Genomic DNA, 14,092 nt, shown 5'->3' on the forward strand with positions numbered 1-14,092 from the left:
TTCTCAACACCTCAAAAACCAAAGAACATGTGGCTGAATTCAGGAAGAGCAAGTCCAGCATGCTGCCCATCCACCTCAACAGGCAGTGTTTGGAGAGGGTGACCACCTTTAAGTTCCTGGTTGTGCATATGGACGCAGAACTTAAATGGAACATTAACACCTCAGCAGTGTTGAAGAAAGCACTTCCAGAGGGTCCTCAGGAGGATCAATCTGAGGAGGGAGCTACTGACTACCACTGCTCCATTGGGAGTGTGCTGACTTACTGCATTTCAGTGTGGTTCGACAGCTGCATCATGTCATACAAGAAGGCTTTACAGAGGGTAATTAACAATGCCCAGAAAATCATCAGCAACCCTCTCCCCTCCCTGAAGGACCTCCACTGCACCCGTTTATCTCAGGAGGGCACACAGCATTCTGAGAGACAGCACATACCCAGGACAGCAGGTGTTTGAACTGCTGCCCTCCGGTAAGAGAGCCAGGGCTCTGAAGGTGCAGACTGATAGGCTAAGGGGCAGTTTTTACAACAAGGCAACAGCCCTGATCAATGCTGCTGATCAGCTGCTTTTTACATAAGTGATGATTGATTCAGTGATTTTATTTATTCCTTATTTATTTCATGAGTGTATGCTCTATGTTGCACAGACATGGACAACTATGCATTTTCATTGTACTATATAATGGTGTATCTTATCTTACCTTATCTTATACAGAGGAGATCATGGTCAATGCTGTAACTGCAAGGTGCCCAGGTCCTGTGGGTGCAAAACAAGCCCAACTCATTAGCTCTCCACCACGAAGCTTGTTTTAACACACACCTGAATCCTCCAAAGCAGCAAACTGCCAAAACTGTGCACCATGTTAAATTATGTATCAATTCCTAAAATTCAGTATTATTACTTTTTAAGAAGTTGCATAAAGTAATAATCTGAGAATGTCACCAGACTCAGTTTAATTTGAAAAGTAAAGTTGTTTCCACACTGGAAGCAATTTGCTCGTTCCACATCACTTTGAAGCTAATTGCCGGTCACTTGCAGACATTCCAGGTTCCAGTTGCCGAGATATGTATTTACTACAAGGTCATATGTCAATCAGCAGTATCCTGCGCTCTCATTGGTAGTTGCTTCGGCCGCTCGCTGGAAGTTGAGTAAAGATTATCTCGGGTTTGGTTCACTGCATATTGCCAGCAGTTATTTTTGCCTGAGGTTGCTTCAAGTCACCCATTGTCACTTTATACAGTATGCTCGCTGCTCGCTGCATTACTTCAGGGATCGAAGCACCAACCTTCTGGTTGGTAAACAATCCGCTTTACATTCTGAGCCAAAGCTGCCCACTATTTATCACTGGAACAAAGATGAACTTCAGACCAGTTAAATAGGACAGTTTCACTGTGTGTAGATGCCAATTTTTCAGTCTATCACAATGTGATGGGCATTCAGTCCAAAGAGTTTGAGAAACACTTTGTTTTTCTGTAGTAACACAATCACTGTGTAGAACAGCTGCTATTTAAACTGAAGCAGACCTTGTGATGATCTAATGACCCAATTTTTTTAAACTCTCCTCCTGCTACATTTCCTCTCATCCTTTCAATCCCATCAGCTTCACTATTGCTCAGTCACCTGTGACCAGGCCTGGGCAGTAACCTTTGACCTAACAAGGCCATGATTAGCGCTGAGAATCGGAGCAGCAGAAGTGGGGAGCAGGCAGAAATGAGATGCCTCTGGACTGAGAGTTCAGCCCAACCAGGCTGAACTCTGCCCGGGAGCAGACAGGTCGCCACACCCAGTATATCTAGACAGTTATGTATGAAAGGATGCTGGTCATTAGTGCCAGTGGTTGGGGGGTTGATTTTTTTTTTTCCCAGCAGGGTGTGGGGATCATGGAGGCGAGAGAATAAGTGGAGGTTAGTAAGCATTTTAATTAGCCTGAATCTCCCCAGTGAAGGGACTAGAGCAGAGTAGAGATGGCATCTATGGGAACACGGAGAACAAGCAAGGAAACAAAAGAGAGAATCAGGGAGCCATTGTGAGCAGAGGGGCTGTTGTGGTCAAATACCCAGGGGCCAGAGTCACTGTGCCAGATCTAAATATGCACCACCAAATAAAACATGCTCTCATGGGAGCATGGGTTGTTGCATTTAGTTATGGGATGCAACAAATAAACATGCAAAATACACCAAATGCCTCCAAGCCATCTTATCTTGTAAATTTTTGGCAATCATTACATAAAACTTGGAATTTGGGGGAGGGATGCACTTAAGAAGTCATCCTGTAATGAGGAGACGGCATGTTTCCATGGTGGGATAAATTCTTTAACATTTATGTCAGTGAATCTCAACAGACTTTAATCAGGAGTGAGCAGAAAGGCTGTTATAGGCTGTCGGTGAAGCTGGTGCAGCATTCCTTTACTTTCCACTTCCACCTCCTGCATGTTTACAATCTGCTCCACCTCCACTTTCATTCTCTACATTGTGTCCGACTCTTTCCTGTAAACCAACTCCCCGGACTCACTAAGCCTAACTGCTTGTTGGCAGGATTCAGCTTTCCTTCTCCGATGGACCGCTTCTCTTTTTGTGCTAAAGAAAGGAGAAGACGGGCAAACCCAGCAGGAGCAGAAACACGAGTGACAAGCTTTCTGTGAACAAAACAGAGAAGTTGTTACCCAAAGACTCACTGAACCAAATAATTATGTGATCTGCAGTCTTTAAACATTGAAAGAGTTAACACATGTATCCATGGCAGCAGGACAACTTTCAGGTATTCTGTAGAATCACTGTACAAAAAAAAAAAATAAATAAATTTTAATTGCTTCTTGTGGACTGAGTGGTGATGGGTTGATGAGCTTTTTCTTATCTGACGACCGCATTGCTTGCAATGTGAATACACAGATTAGCTGGTGGAAAAGTCGGCGTCAGTGTTACAAAGTTGGAGTTTTATGATCGATTATGACACAATAAAAGCATAAAAAAAAAAAAAAAACCACAGCGACCTAAATTAAAAGTCAGTAAAGGAGTGCATGAACATCTTAACACTTTATTTTCACTCTGACAAAGTGTCGTGTTATTAAAGCTTCATCTCACTGCTCATGTGACAGTGCCAAGTTCTGTCCTTAACTGGCCCACCCAGAGTGGCCCACTAATGGCCATGCTTAATCAGAAACTCTGGCCCCACACACACACACACACACACACACACACACACACACACACACACACACACACACACACACACACACACACACACACACACACACACAGAGTCCAGGCTGACAGCTTTTATTTTGCTCATTTTGTGGCGTAACCAGTTTTAACAGTGCTGTTTCTTTGGCAGATGTGAACTCGGAGGATGCTTGACTGAACAAACCCTGTTCAAGGTCCGATTACTTGCTTATTTCAGAGCTTTAAACCGTACGACATGTTTTTGTTCATTTGTCATGTAGATGAATGGTGACATGCAGGCTCAGCGCCTGCTTATACAAACTGCTTTCAGTCAAGAGTCCGTGCTGGCTTAAAAAAATCAAGTTTCAACAGTTTTGTTTTTGATTTTTTGGAAATAACATTTTGTAAAACCTGTACAATTATACATAGATCTTGTTTGCTAATTGTCTAATTTAAATTCAAGCATGTACTGCGATCTGTCAGGTGTGTTTAGTTTGCTGCATGCTAAAAACATCACTCCATGCTCATTAGGAAGACCGAAACAACAAACCTGTCATCCAGAAAAGAGTCAGCAGTGTTAAAAGAAAAATGTAACCAAACTACACAAGAGTGAGTGTGATCTAAAAGCAACCTGAAGACCCACCACTGAGGACGAGCATCAGAAAAAGAGGGGTCAAGCACCGACTGACAATCCAGTCTGAGAGAAAATACTCGTTTCACGCAGCTACAAACCCCAACCTTGCTCGAGTTCATGTGTGTTACTGCGTATTGTCAAAATGAAGAAGCTGAATGGGTCAGCGTGTGTATGTGTGTATATGTGTGGGAAGGGGGGCGATTAAACTCAATGTCAGTGAGTTGGGGGCACATTCCTTAGTTGATTTAGTTGACACTAAGATGAAGAGGAATGTGTCAAAGCCGTAGAGGCTTTAAGTCCACTGTGATGTAAACTGGCTGGGAGGAGCTCGGAGTTTTGACAGCCTCGCCTGACGGATGACTGACACTTGGCTTAATGTGAGAAGGATGGAGAGCAGAGACGAGTGGAGGGAGCCAGATGGAGCACGGGGAGGCCAAGGAGGAGATTAGGTACCTGCAGGAATAAATATGAAAAATGTGATTGAGGGTGACAGTTAGTAGTTTAGAGAAAGAAGAAAGATGATTAGCATTCAGGGAGGTATAGAGGAAAGGAAAGAGAACTAAGATTAGTCAGAAGCCAGAAGCTGGGATAAAAAGGGGAAACAAGGGGGAAAAAGTCTCAGTTGCATTGGAAAGGAAAACAAGCCCCATCACAGATGGGGATATCCTCCTGCGATGAATAAAAATATAAATTAAATGTAGACGTCAGAATAGCATTACAGCCCCATTTCATAGTAGAAAACTCTTCAGCAGACATCTTATTAATTTCTACAAAACTATTTTGCTCCAATTCAGAGGTCTTGTCCTAAACTTTTATCCAAAAACATTCACACCCCTGGGTTAGTAAAGATATAATACACATTCCAGCAAAAAATGTGTTTTCAGTATTAACAATACCCATTAAACCAACATCATTTTAAACATGCTGTAAGAGGCTGATATTCTGGGATTATATTCAACAATTCTACAAATAGTTTTTGGTAACCACATCCTAGAAGAGAGACAAAAAATTCCATGGCAAAGAAATTAGTACATACTGCACTCTAGTACATGGATTTATACTACATGATGTCTTTCTGTTTATCTATAACAATAAACCAGACATTAAACATACAAAGTATTCATATCATATTATACTCAGGTGTGTGCAGGAATATTACTACACAACCTGCTGATATCAATGCATTATGTACAACATCACTATAATCATAAGGCAACCAAGCGGTTTACATTTGAGCAATATTGCTGAGGAGTAGTTATGGCTGTAATATTGCTCAATGATGAGTCATCCCTGAGCAACGTGTTAGATGATGCTCAGCCAATCAGAAGTTGCCATCACAGGCTAATCAATAAGGTTGCAGCCTAGAAGTGATGTTACTGTAAACAGACCGGCTCTTTCAGGCACGAGAAAAAGGCAGCGTATTATTAGCATAATATTATCATAGTATTAGCAGCCTGAAATCCTCCATGTTGTTTCCTCTCCACTTCAGATAACTACAGCCAAAGTGTACAAAGGGTACTAAACATCCAGGAATATGAATATTGCACATCTGTGAAGGGTAGAGAACACATATGCCAAATTCAATGGCTCAACGCCTTGTAGTTTGAGTCTATAGACCGCAAAGGTAAAACCTCATGGATGAGAGTATGACTTTATTTTGTGCAGGAGGATAAAAATAATAATTAAAAAAAAAAAAAAACAATTTCAGAAGCTTTTCTTTATTTGTTCAAGATGGTTTGATAGTTAAAAGAAAAAGATAGAGAGAGAGAATACATAAAGATTTTTACAACATCAGTTGTCGGGTCAGTTGTGCAACTTTGACAGATTACAGCAGATCAAAGGAAAGCAACACAAGTTTGTATATATTTATATATTTAAAATTTTCCCCCCCATTCAGAACACAGAACTCATGTCTTAAAAACACCTAAATCAAGCTGCTGTATGGTACAAACTCTGAAGTGGTGCAAAAGCTTTCATCTAGCAAACATCAAACAAAATCAGCTTAAGAAAAAACAAAGCATCAGGTAAGACGTGTGTGTGTGTGTGTGTGCTGAAAATGCATTTAGTCCTGAGACAGTGCACGCATATACAGTATGGTTGTGTGTTTCATGTTAGTGTGTTTCAAACTGTTTGTTTGGAATACCACAGCTCACAGATCAGACTTAAGATTAAGACTGAGTGAATTTCAGGACATTGGGATGGAGAGGAATCTCAAAAAAATATACATATTTTTTTGACACATCACATATTACAGTGTAAAATCTTAGGGGATAAACTTTGGTGATGTCCTGTATTTTTCTTATTGGCAACAATTAATTCACTAACAAGTGTTGTTTGTGTATCAAAAGCCTCAGTTAGTTCATCTCTCTGTGCCACGGAGCGCCAAGATATCACCGAGCTGCACTGCTGAACAGGTGAGACTTTCCTCATGACAAAAACTACACAAAGTTTGATCAGTGCTTGTATGTGTCTGACACACAATAAAACAGACTAAGGACATGACAATACACGGACCATATGAGGCTTCAGCTTTTGAGCAGGATGAACAAAACAAGCCAAGAGCCTCAATAAAAGGTAAACGCAGGATTTGATGGGGTAGTAGTCCTGACGTTCCCAGGAACCACATACCGGGCAGCAGCAAGATCTTCTAAAACCCACTTAATTAGAAAAATTTAATAATGCAAAATTTTTATGTGATCTGCAAAAAAATAAATAAATAATAATCTGCAATTGTTCACGTCTCCTCGGATGCACAATGACCTCTGGCTTTGCAAAGCCAGACATTACTCGTCCATGACACTGCATCTAAAACTATGGTCTCCATATTTTTGTTCACTAATCCATAAATGGTGTGCCATGAGGTAAGTCTAGGTGTGCTTTGTCATGTTGTGACAGCCATGCATTGCACAACTGCACAAAACTTTGCAAGCACTCGATTTCCTTTCAGAGCAAAAGCCTAAAAGTCTAGAGGTTAAAAGGTCCTTTTAAAAAATGCCATTTTGTTCATGCAGTTGTCGAGATGTCGAGGCTTCCAGAGGCAGGAAGACCTTTTTTCGGATCATGTGGAAGTGTATAATAAGACAATGGAGGAAAGTGATATGGCAGTGGAGCATGGAGCTCATTACAGAGAAGAAGAAATCCCACAAAATAGAAGCAACACAACATACAGAAAATGGAGGTACTACGCCAGATCCAGAAGCCGCAACTGTGCTTTCAAAAGTGCCTTTAACTGCCAATAATCAAAAGAAGATCTGACAACTCGTCAGGTGACACAGAGGCAATTATGTGTGACTGTGAATACAGGTGTACCTTGAAACTTTATTTTGCTGTTTGGTGTGCTTTGGACAGAAAAATGTCCTGAGGAGATGAATAAGGTATAAATGCCTTTGATACACAGACAATACTTTAGTACAATAAAGTTAGTATTTGTTTTGGTCTTTCCATAAAAAGAAATACACAGAATACCAACAAAGTTCAAATTGAACTCAATTATGCCTCTAACAACCTCCCAACTCAATACAAGGTAAAATTTCAAGAAGCACTGAAAATGAATGAAACAGCCAATAATTTAATTTTATTCATACGTATAACAGCTACATTTTACAGAACAGATATCTGTGCAGTGCATGTCTGATTCAATCTAGAAATGGCACCATGCACCTCCAGAAATGAAAAAAGGCAAACCACAGCCAGCTTGCAAAGAAATGTGGTCTCTCCTCTTCCCCCACTGCACGTAAACATGACTTTCCTTCCTTCTTATTTCCTGAATTTATCCGTACCCTCCCACTAATGAACCAAAGTGCAAACGCCATTCTTTGTCAGTCTTGAAACATGAATCGCATACAGCTGACACACTGTATGCATGACTCGTTTACATTATGTAAAAAAAGTTAACTGAACCTCTGCCCTGCGTCTGATTTTCACACCCCTGCGTGTTGTTTTTGACATAAAGCTACGTGACAGCACAGATCAAGTCAAAGTGCACAAGGTCAAAAAGAGAGAAACGCGCAAAATGGAAAAAGGCAGGAAATGAGCGCCCTAATCTGGGCTTGTAAAACCCATATCCTTCACCCCGCATCCTCACCCCTTTCCCACCCACTGACCAAAACGCTGATGCTGATGTTGCACACCCCTGCTGGTGGGGCCCAAATGGGAGGGTGGGGGGCGCCACATGTCACACAGTGAGAGAGATAAAGCTGTTGTATCTCTGGATGTTCCTCTTGAGAATCTCAGAGCAAGGACCCAGCACACGCTCAAAGCGGGGCCGATCCAGCTTCACACACTTGAGGGGTCCGCGGGCGACCACAGTGGCAGCCCTGGGACGGTTCAACAGCAGGGCGATTTCACCTGCATGAGGACAAGGAGGGAGAGGCAGAGAGAATAATCCTCTTAGATGTCTTTAAATACATTTATTTTATGATGATTTGTTTTCACATCCCATATTTTGACCTCAGACATTACTGAATGCAAGTTGCTGCTTGTTTATTTCTACTAGAAATATTCATATTTGCAATATTTATTAAACGATGTAATGTGACAAAAGGCTTATTTTGCAGTAGTAGGGGCACACTTACCAAAGTAATCTGAAGGTCCAAGGCGTCCAACCTCCACATACTCCTCAATGTCAGACCTGCGCTGCAGAACAGAGGCTATTCCCTGGACACAGAAAAAGAAAAGGGGAAAAAAAGTTGAAAATGTGAGGGAAAAAAGGAGGCACAGAGGCAAAAAAAAACAGGAGGAGAAGAAGAGGAAGGATTGTGTGTGTGTGTGCGTGTGTGTATGTGTGCGTGTGTCTGTGTGCGGCATATGAAGAAGGGAAAGGGGGGGCTACTTAGCAAAGAAGTGAAAATCATCAGGAGGATTAAGCTGAAGAGAAATTCCTTTGCTTCATAAGAACACAGGTGCACAGGATTTAGTCCACTTTTCTGTGGGATGGACACCTGTTGTGTGGGACAGCAGAGACAAAACAGACAGACACACACACAAACACACACACATGTATCCCAAAAGGGCATGCGATACAAAAACTGATTGGTTCTGCTTTATTTCCTCCAGAGTGTAATAAATATAAACATCTAAGCCCTTTAGAGGCTGAACTGATTCCTAAGTGCCTCCATCACATAATCCCCTTTATCTGCATTCAGCCATTAAATGGAAACAACTGTGTTGTCCAAGAGTGCGAGTTCTCCAAAACGCAGTCCTCAAACGACCTCAGAAAACGGGAACGCTTTCGCGTACACACATAAAAAGACCGCTCGAACAGCACGTTGCTAATAGCCTGTTTTACATCTGTAAGCGCACAAAATAACACAGCGCTAAGTAAGAACATTCACACAGATGCAAGGCTCCCATCAGAAAATGAAAATTTTCATATATACATGCAGAAACAAAACAAAAACAACAGCTGATAACTGAAGGAGAGACTGACCCGACCATCCACTGACTGCTGTTTATGTGCATTTGTGACTCATCTAAAAAGCATAAGAGAGGAAATTTGATTTCCGTTCACTTCGCCCAGCAGACGGTAACAGTTCATGCAGTCACATCTTGCAGCTGTTGACAAAATTGTGTGTGTGAGTAAGCATATAAACCAGAACACACATGTGCATACATTCACATTAAAGCGCAGCTGCTGCCTTTGCCATGCACATGTAGGGGCAGATTGATATTTTCTAGACCTTTACATGTACTCAGAAGCTGCTGTAATTGGTGGCATGTAAAGATTCAGCAGAGAAACTTCCCAGCTTGTCTTGGATTGTTTCATATAACAGACCTGACGGTTCCAGCACTCTCCCTCTCTGTTTCTAATCCCTCTCTCTGCTCTCTCTCTCTATCCTCCTTGTGCCGACCAGGCTAATAATGCTAAATATGAATATAATGAGCCTTAATGAGAACCTCAAAACTGCCAGCTACTCATTGCAGCCACACAAAGGTAATACTGTATTTCGGAGAAAGGGATATGTGTGTCTGATTTAGTGAGTTTGTGCTAGAAATGAGCTGAGGAGGGGGGGGGCGATACTGTTCAAGTAAATGGAGAAGACTGTGTGAACGCCACTTCCAAGCGACGCCTGGCCAAACTTCCATGATGTCGTTTATCTCTGGATAAAGGCCTTCTAACCATATTAAAACAAAGCAGGGATATTGTAGGTCATGAAGGCTGAGGGTGATGTTTTAAGTAGTTGCATAGCCACAAAAAATTTGGATTATGAGCCACATGGTCCACCAGCCCATCCTCATCCCCAGGGCTTAAGAAACTGTAGTTGTGTCTGCGTGTCTATGAAAAGGCAGCCGCATCTGATTAACAGCAAGAAAGGTTTTGTATGCACCTTTATAGAAATGATTAATTTTTATGTGCTAAACAGTTCATGGCACTGCTTATTAAAACACTTTTTTTTTTTTTTTTTTGGGTGTCAAAAGTTCTTAAAAAGAAAACCTAGAAGAGATCTGAGAATGTTTTTTTTTTTTTCTTTTTTATTATTAAAATGTCGATGCACCCTTGGAGTTTTATAACATAGTCAGATAATCAAAGTCTTTGCTTTTTAATAGTGTACACTATATTCAGTTTTGGGAAATGTGTTTATTTCTACCAAATTAAAAACACATTTGTCTTCTGTCAGGCTTGGTTAAAAAAGAGAAGCATTACAGGAGCAGCCTTTGATGCTGGCCATAACAAACTTGGCCTTGCTCCTAACTGTGCAGTTATTTACTGCTAACTGTGGATATCCCGTCCAAAATAAACAGCAAAGCAGGTCCTGGGCTGTGCGTGTGTACGTCGCTGTGGTCAGATTTCTTTCCTGCTGTAGTGGTGCACTTTAACTGAAATCAAAAGTACACAACTACATTAAACTAGATTCAAACAGGTTCAAATAGTAAAGCTACTGCAGTGTGTATGTTTACTTACTACATTATAATCATATAATTGACTGCTTAATCAAATTTGTCTGATTAGACATATCGATAAAAGAGTAGCCAGCCTCAGAAGTTAAACAGGACAAATATCTGCACTGCCCCGAACATGAGGGTCAATGCATGGAGACAAGTGTCCTCATTTTTCTGCTGCTCTGAATCTAAAGCTGGAGCAGGCTGCTGCTCATCTCCTTATGGCCATGCAGCAGCAGCAGCAGCAGCAGCAGCAGCAGCGGCGGCAGCGGCGGCGGCAGCGGCAGCAGCAGCAGCAGCAGCAGCAGTAGTTCTGTGTTGGTGCTTCACAGTTTGCTTTTGTGGTTCACTAAAATGCTGCTATGTGACCAAGTTGGCTTTCATGGCACATTAACCTCTGTGACATTTGAGCCACATTGTGCACACAGTATAACGAAGATGAGGGTTTGTAGACTGCAGCATATACAGCTACACCCACCACACAAAGAATTGCATTAGTAAAAATTAGCTCCATCAGTCCCTTTTACCAAATTTCTTTTTCTTAAATTATAGCTACATTTGTATTCCTGTTAATATACTTTATAAGTGTTTTACAGTTCTTCATATAGTTAAAAATAATTTATTCTGTTGATTCAGTTATTAAGCACTTCGTAACACTGCTATGAAAGTGCTACATAAACAATTATTTTAAATCCAATTTATTTCCGTCTGCCATGTGCCACTGCATGTTATACTCTGCCTAATTTCACGCAGTTCTAATAAGGTATAAAAATGTTTCCAAAAATATAATAAACACTTTTCCCGTCCTAATACCTCATCAGTTTTCATCTAACCATTAATCATTTGACAAAACCAGCAGCCACTACTGCTATTATAGAGATAAGAATATTAAGATAAACAGCTAGTGTTTCAATCCACACATATCTGATGTTTCCATCATCTTGATATTTTTCTTCTCTCCAATGGAGCGTAAGTGGAGTGACTAATAGGTCACTTGTATCACCATTGTTAGCCTGTTTCCACTGCACTTTAGTCACGTTTTGTTGAATCTTTTCCATCTTGGCAAATTCACTCGCAAATTTCTACCACTGTGGTTTTACTGCCAAAAACCAGAAGATGGGAATGGAGATAGAATAAAGTGGATGAGGCACAGACTCGTGTCTTTACAGCCAGTGGGTTCCTCTTCTTTCTATTCATGTCCAAACAAAGTGAGTGAGACAGTGCAGTACTGCCAGTACAGTAGTTCACTGGTGAACAGGCCTCATCCAGTGTGGTCCAGATAACCATCTCACATTGTACCACCCCACGGCTAGAGCTCTGCTCCACAGATACTTTGTTTTATAAACATCGGAGAGCCTCCCCTACCCAACACAGGGTGACTAGGACCGGTAACAATGAAAGAAGGCAGACAAGGTCAGGCAGAGCGAGAAACACTAACAGAGAATATGAATGAATGAAAATGAATACAAACAAGCAGGTGAGAGGCAAAGAAGGGAATCTTGTGAGCCATTTTAAGCATTCAACTTAAAGAAGCAGTGTCAGATGCTTTTTGGACATATTTTAGGGACCGGTCACAGTTGCATCTATTGCTGTGTATACGTACTTAAACAAATATACCACACAGAAAACGCATCAGCTTGTAGTGACATGTTAAAATGTAGCATCTTGCATGAAAGAAATGACAACAATTTGAGCGTGCTCAGAGAAAGAGAGGCGCACGCAGAAGTGGAGAAAGGTGATATCCTGAGTAGCCTGTTCATGAGACCACCCAGCATCAACAGAGTCTGCACCTTCTCATTCAAACGCCAGCACACACGCATAGATCACTTGTTGAGCGCACGGTAGGACAACACTGTTTCTCACAGGATTTGCATCCAACAGCCTGAGGGCTGTTATTCTAACAAAATAACTCAAAATGCTCCAACTCAAATGAGGCCTGTTAATCTTTAGCGGCTTGTTTTCACTCAGATGAGCCGCATTGATCTTCATTCTGTGAAAGCAATATTAAAGTCAATTAGCTAAATTGCATTTCAGCAAAAACAAGGAGGTTACAGGTGGATACAGGAGATGTATTGTAGACAATCCACTGAGGATTTGTCATCTGGAGGACCCACAGGGACCCTTTAAACTCCTTTGCAATGATTACTTCTCTGTGAGGTCAAAGAACAAATGTGAGAGTTTACACTGATGACTGGAAGAGATGAGAGTGAACCCATCAGCAGAGAGGACGGTACGTTATCAAGAGCCATCAAGCAGCAGAGACGTATGACTTGGACTTCAGGAGGCTCAAATCAGATTGACTTGAGCCTCAAAAAAAAAGATTGGCATCTGTAACCTCAGCTGGACATTATCTTTCCCTTTTGATATAAATGGCAATATAATAATAATTCCTCTGACAAAGGTATGTGAAAGATATGTGATCAGTGCTGTTTGCCTGTTTATCATTCAAAAACTAATTTCATGACTGGTGGAGTGTTGCTGGGCAAAGAAAGACAAATCTATGTTGGTGCAGATCTGGGTCACTTTCATTAAGAATTTAAAAGCAGGACATTGGCTTTGCCAGAGGATGTGCTCTCTGAGCGATCTTCTAGTTAAAAATGAAAAACTAAGAATAAAATGGTGTTATGCAGCATGTCATCTGTTCACTTACCTTACAATTCAAGTTATCTCATGTAAAGACAAATCTGATTGATTGATTAGATTAAATTAACAGAATAACATTTTTGGGATTGTTCCCTGTATAGGAAAGTTCTTGCTGTTATGGTTCTGCATTGCTGCCTGGGAGAGCACAGTCCATCCCTTTACTGGAGGTTATGGCTTTGCTCTTCAAAGTCAATTCAAATCAATTTGATCTATTTAGTGCATTGAAAAATGCTTCCATGCAGATAAAACTGGAGCTTTTAAAGTGGAAGTAAAAGTACATTAAGTATGTGTTAATTATCTGGAGTTAAAAAAAAAAAAAAAAAAAGACACAATTTAAGGGTCATGTGCCATTATTCCTGGTTAATGGACTCTAGTCTTCTGTGCAATCTTGAAAGATCACAGTATAAAAGGTGCAAATGACTTGTTAACGACTGAAAACACACAGATTTGGACTTGGACGCGACACAAAAGTAACTTTTTCTTCCACCTCTGCTTACAGCTAAGTGGCAACACATAATACTATACATGTACCTTGCAGCAACTCATTATGGACACATTCGGGCATTTTGATATTCAACAAGTTTCTTAATCTTTAAGTGGCCCCCCCCCCCCAGTGCAAGGTTTGAATGAATGATATGGAAAAATTAGAGTGCACGTTAGGTGAGAAGAACACTAAAGAGAGAGAAGAGCGAAAAAAGGCAGAGGGGATGGAAAGCAAGGGAAGGTGAGGCTGAGTCTTAGTGGCCCCTGGAGCTTGTGAAGGCTTGTTTGTACAGTGTGTG

General features: G+C 41.1%; 1 protein-coding gene across 2 annotated transcripts in view; it reads right to left on the reverse strand.

Annotated features, from left to right (window-relative positions):
• Window positions 1–5,490: 5,490 nt before the first annotated feature.
• prkar1b (protein kinase, cAMP-dependent, regulatory, type I, beta) overlaps window positions 5,491–14,092 on the reverse strand; it is a 62,728-nt gene continuing 54,126 nt past the window's right edge. For both annotated transcript variants that reach the window (XM_030735338.1, XM_030735339.1), the window contains 2 exons: window positions 8,363–8,444; window positions 5,491–8,135 (listed from right to left, as the gene is read on the reverse strand). In XM_030735338.1, coding sequence (XP_030591198.1) covers window positions 7,963–8,135; window positions 8,363–8,444 — 255 coding nt within the window. In that variant the 3' untranslated portion in view covers window positions 5,491–7,962. The remainder of the gene's footprint in view (window positions 8,136–8,362; window positions 8,445–14,092) is intronic.

This window comes from Archocentrus centrarchus, chromosome 8, assembly GCF_007364275.1.
Source record: "Archocentrus centrarchus isolate MPI-CPG fArcCen1 chromosome 8, fArcCen1, whole genome shotgun sequence".
NCBI lineage: Eukaryota > Metazoa > Chordata > Actinopteri > Cichliformes > Cichlidae > Archocentrus > Archocentrus centrarchus.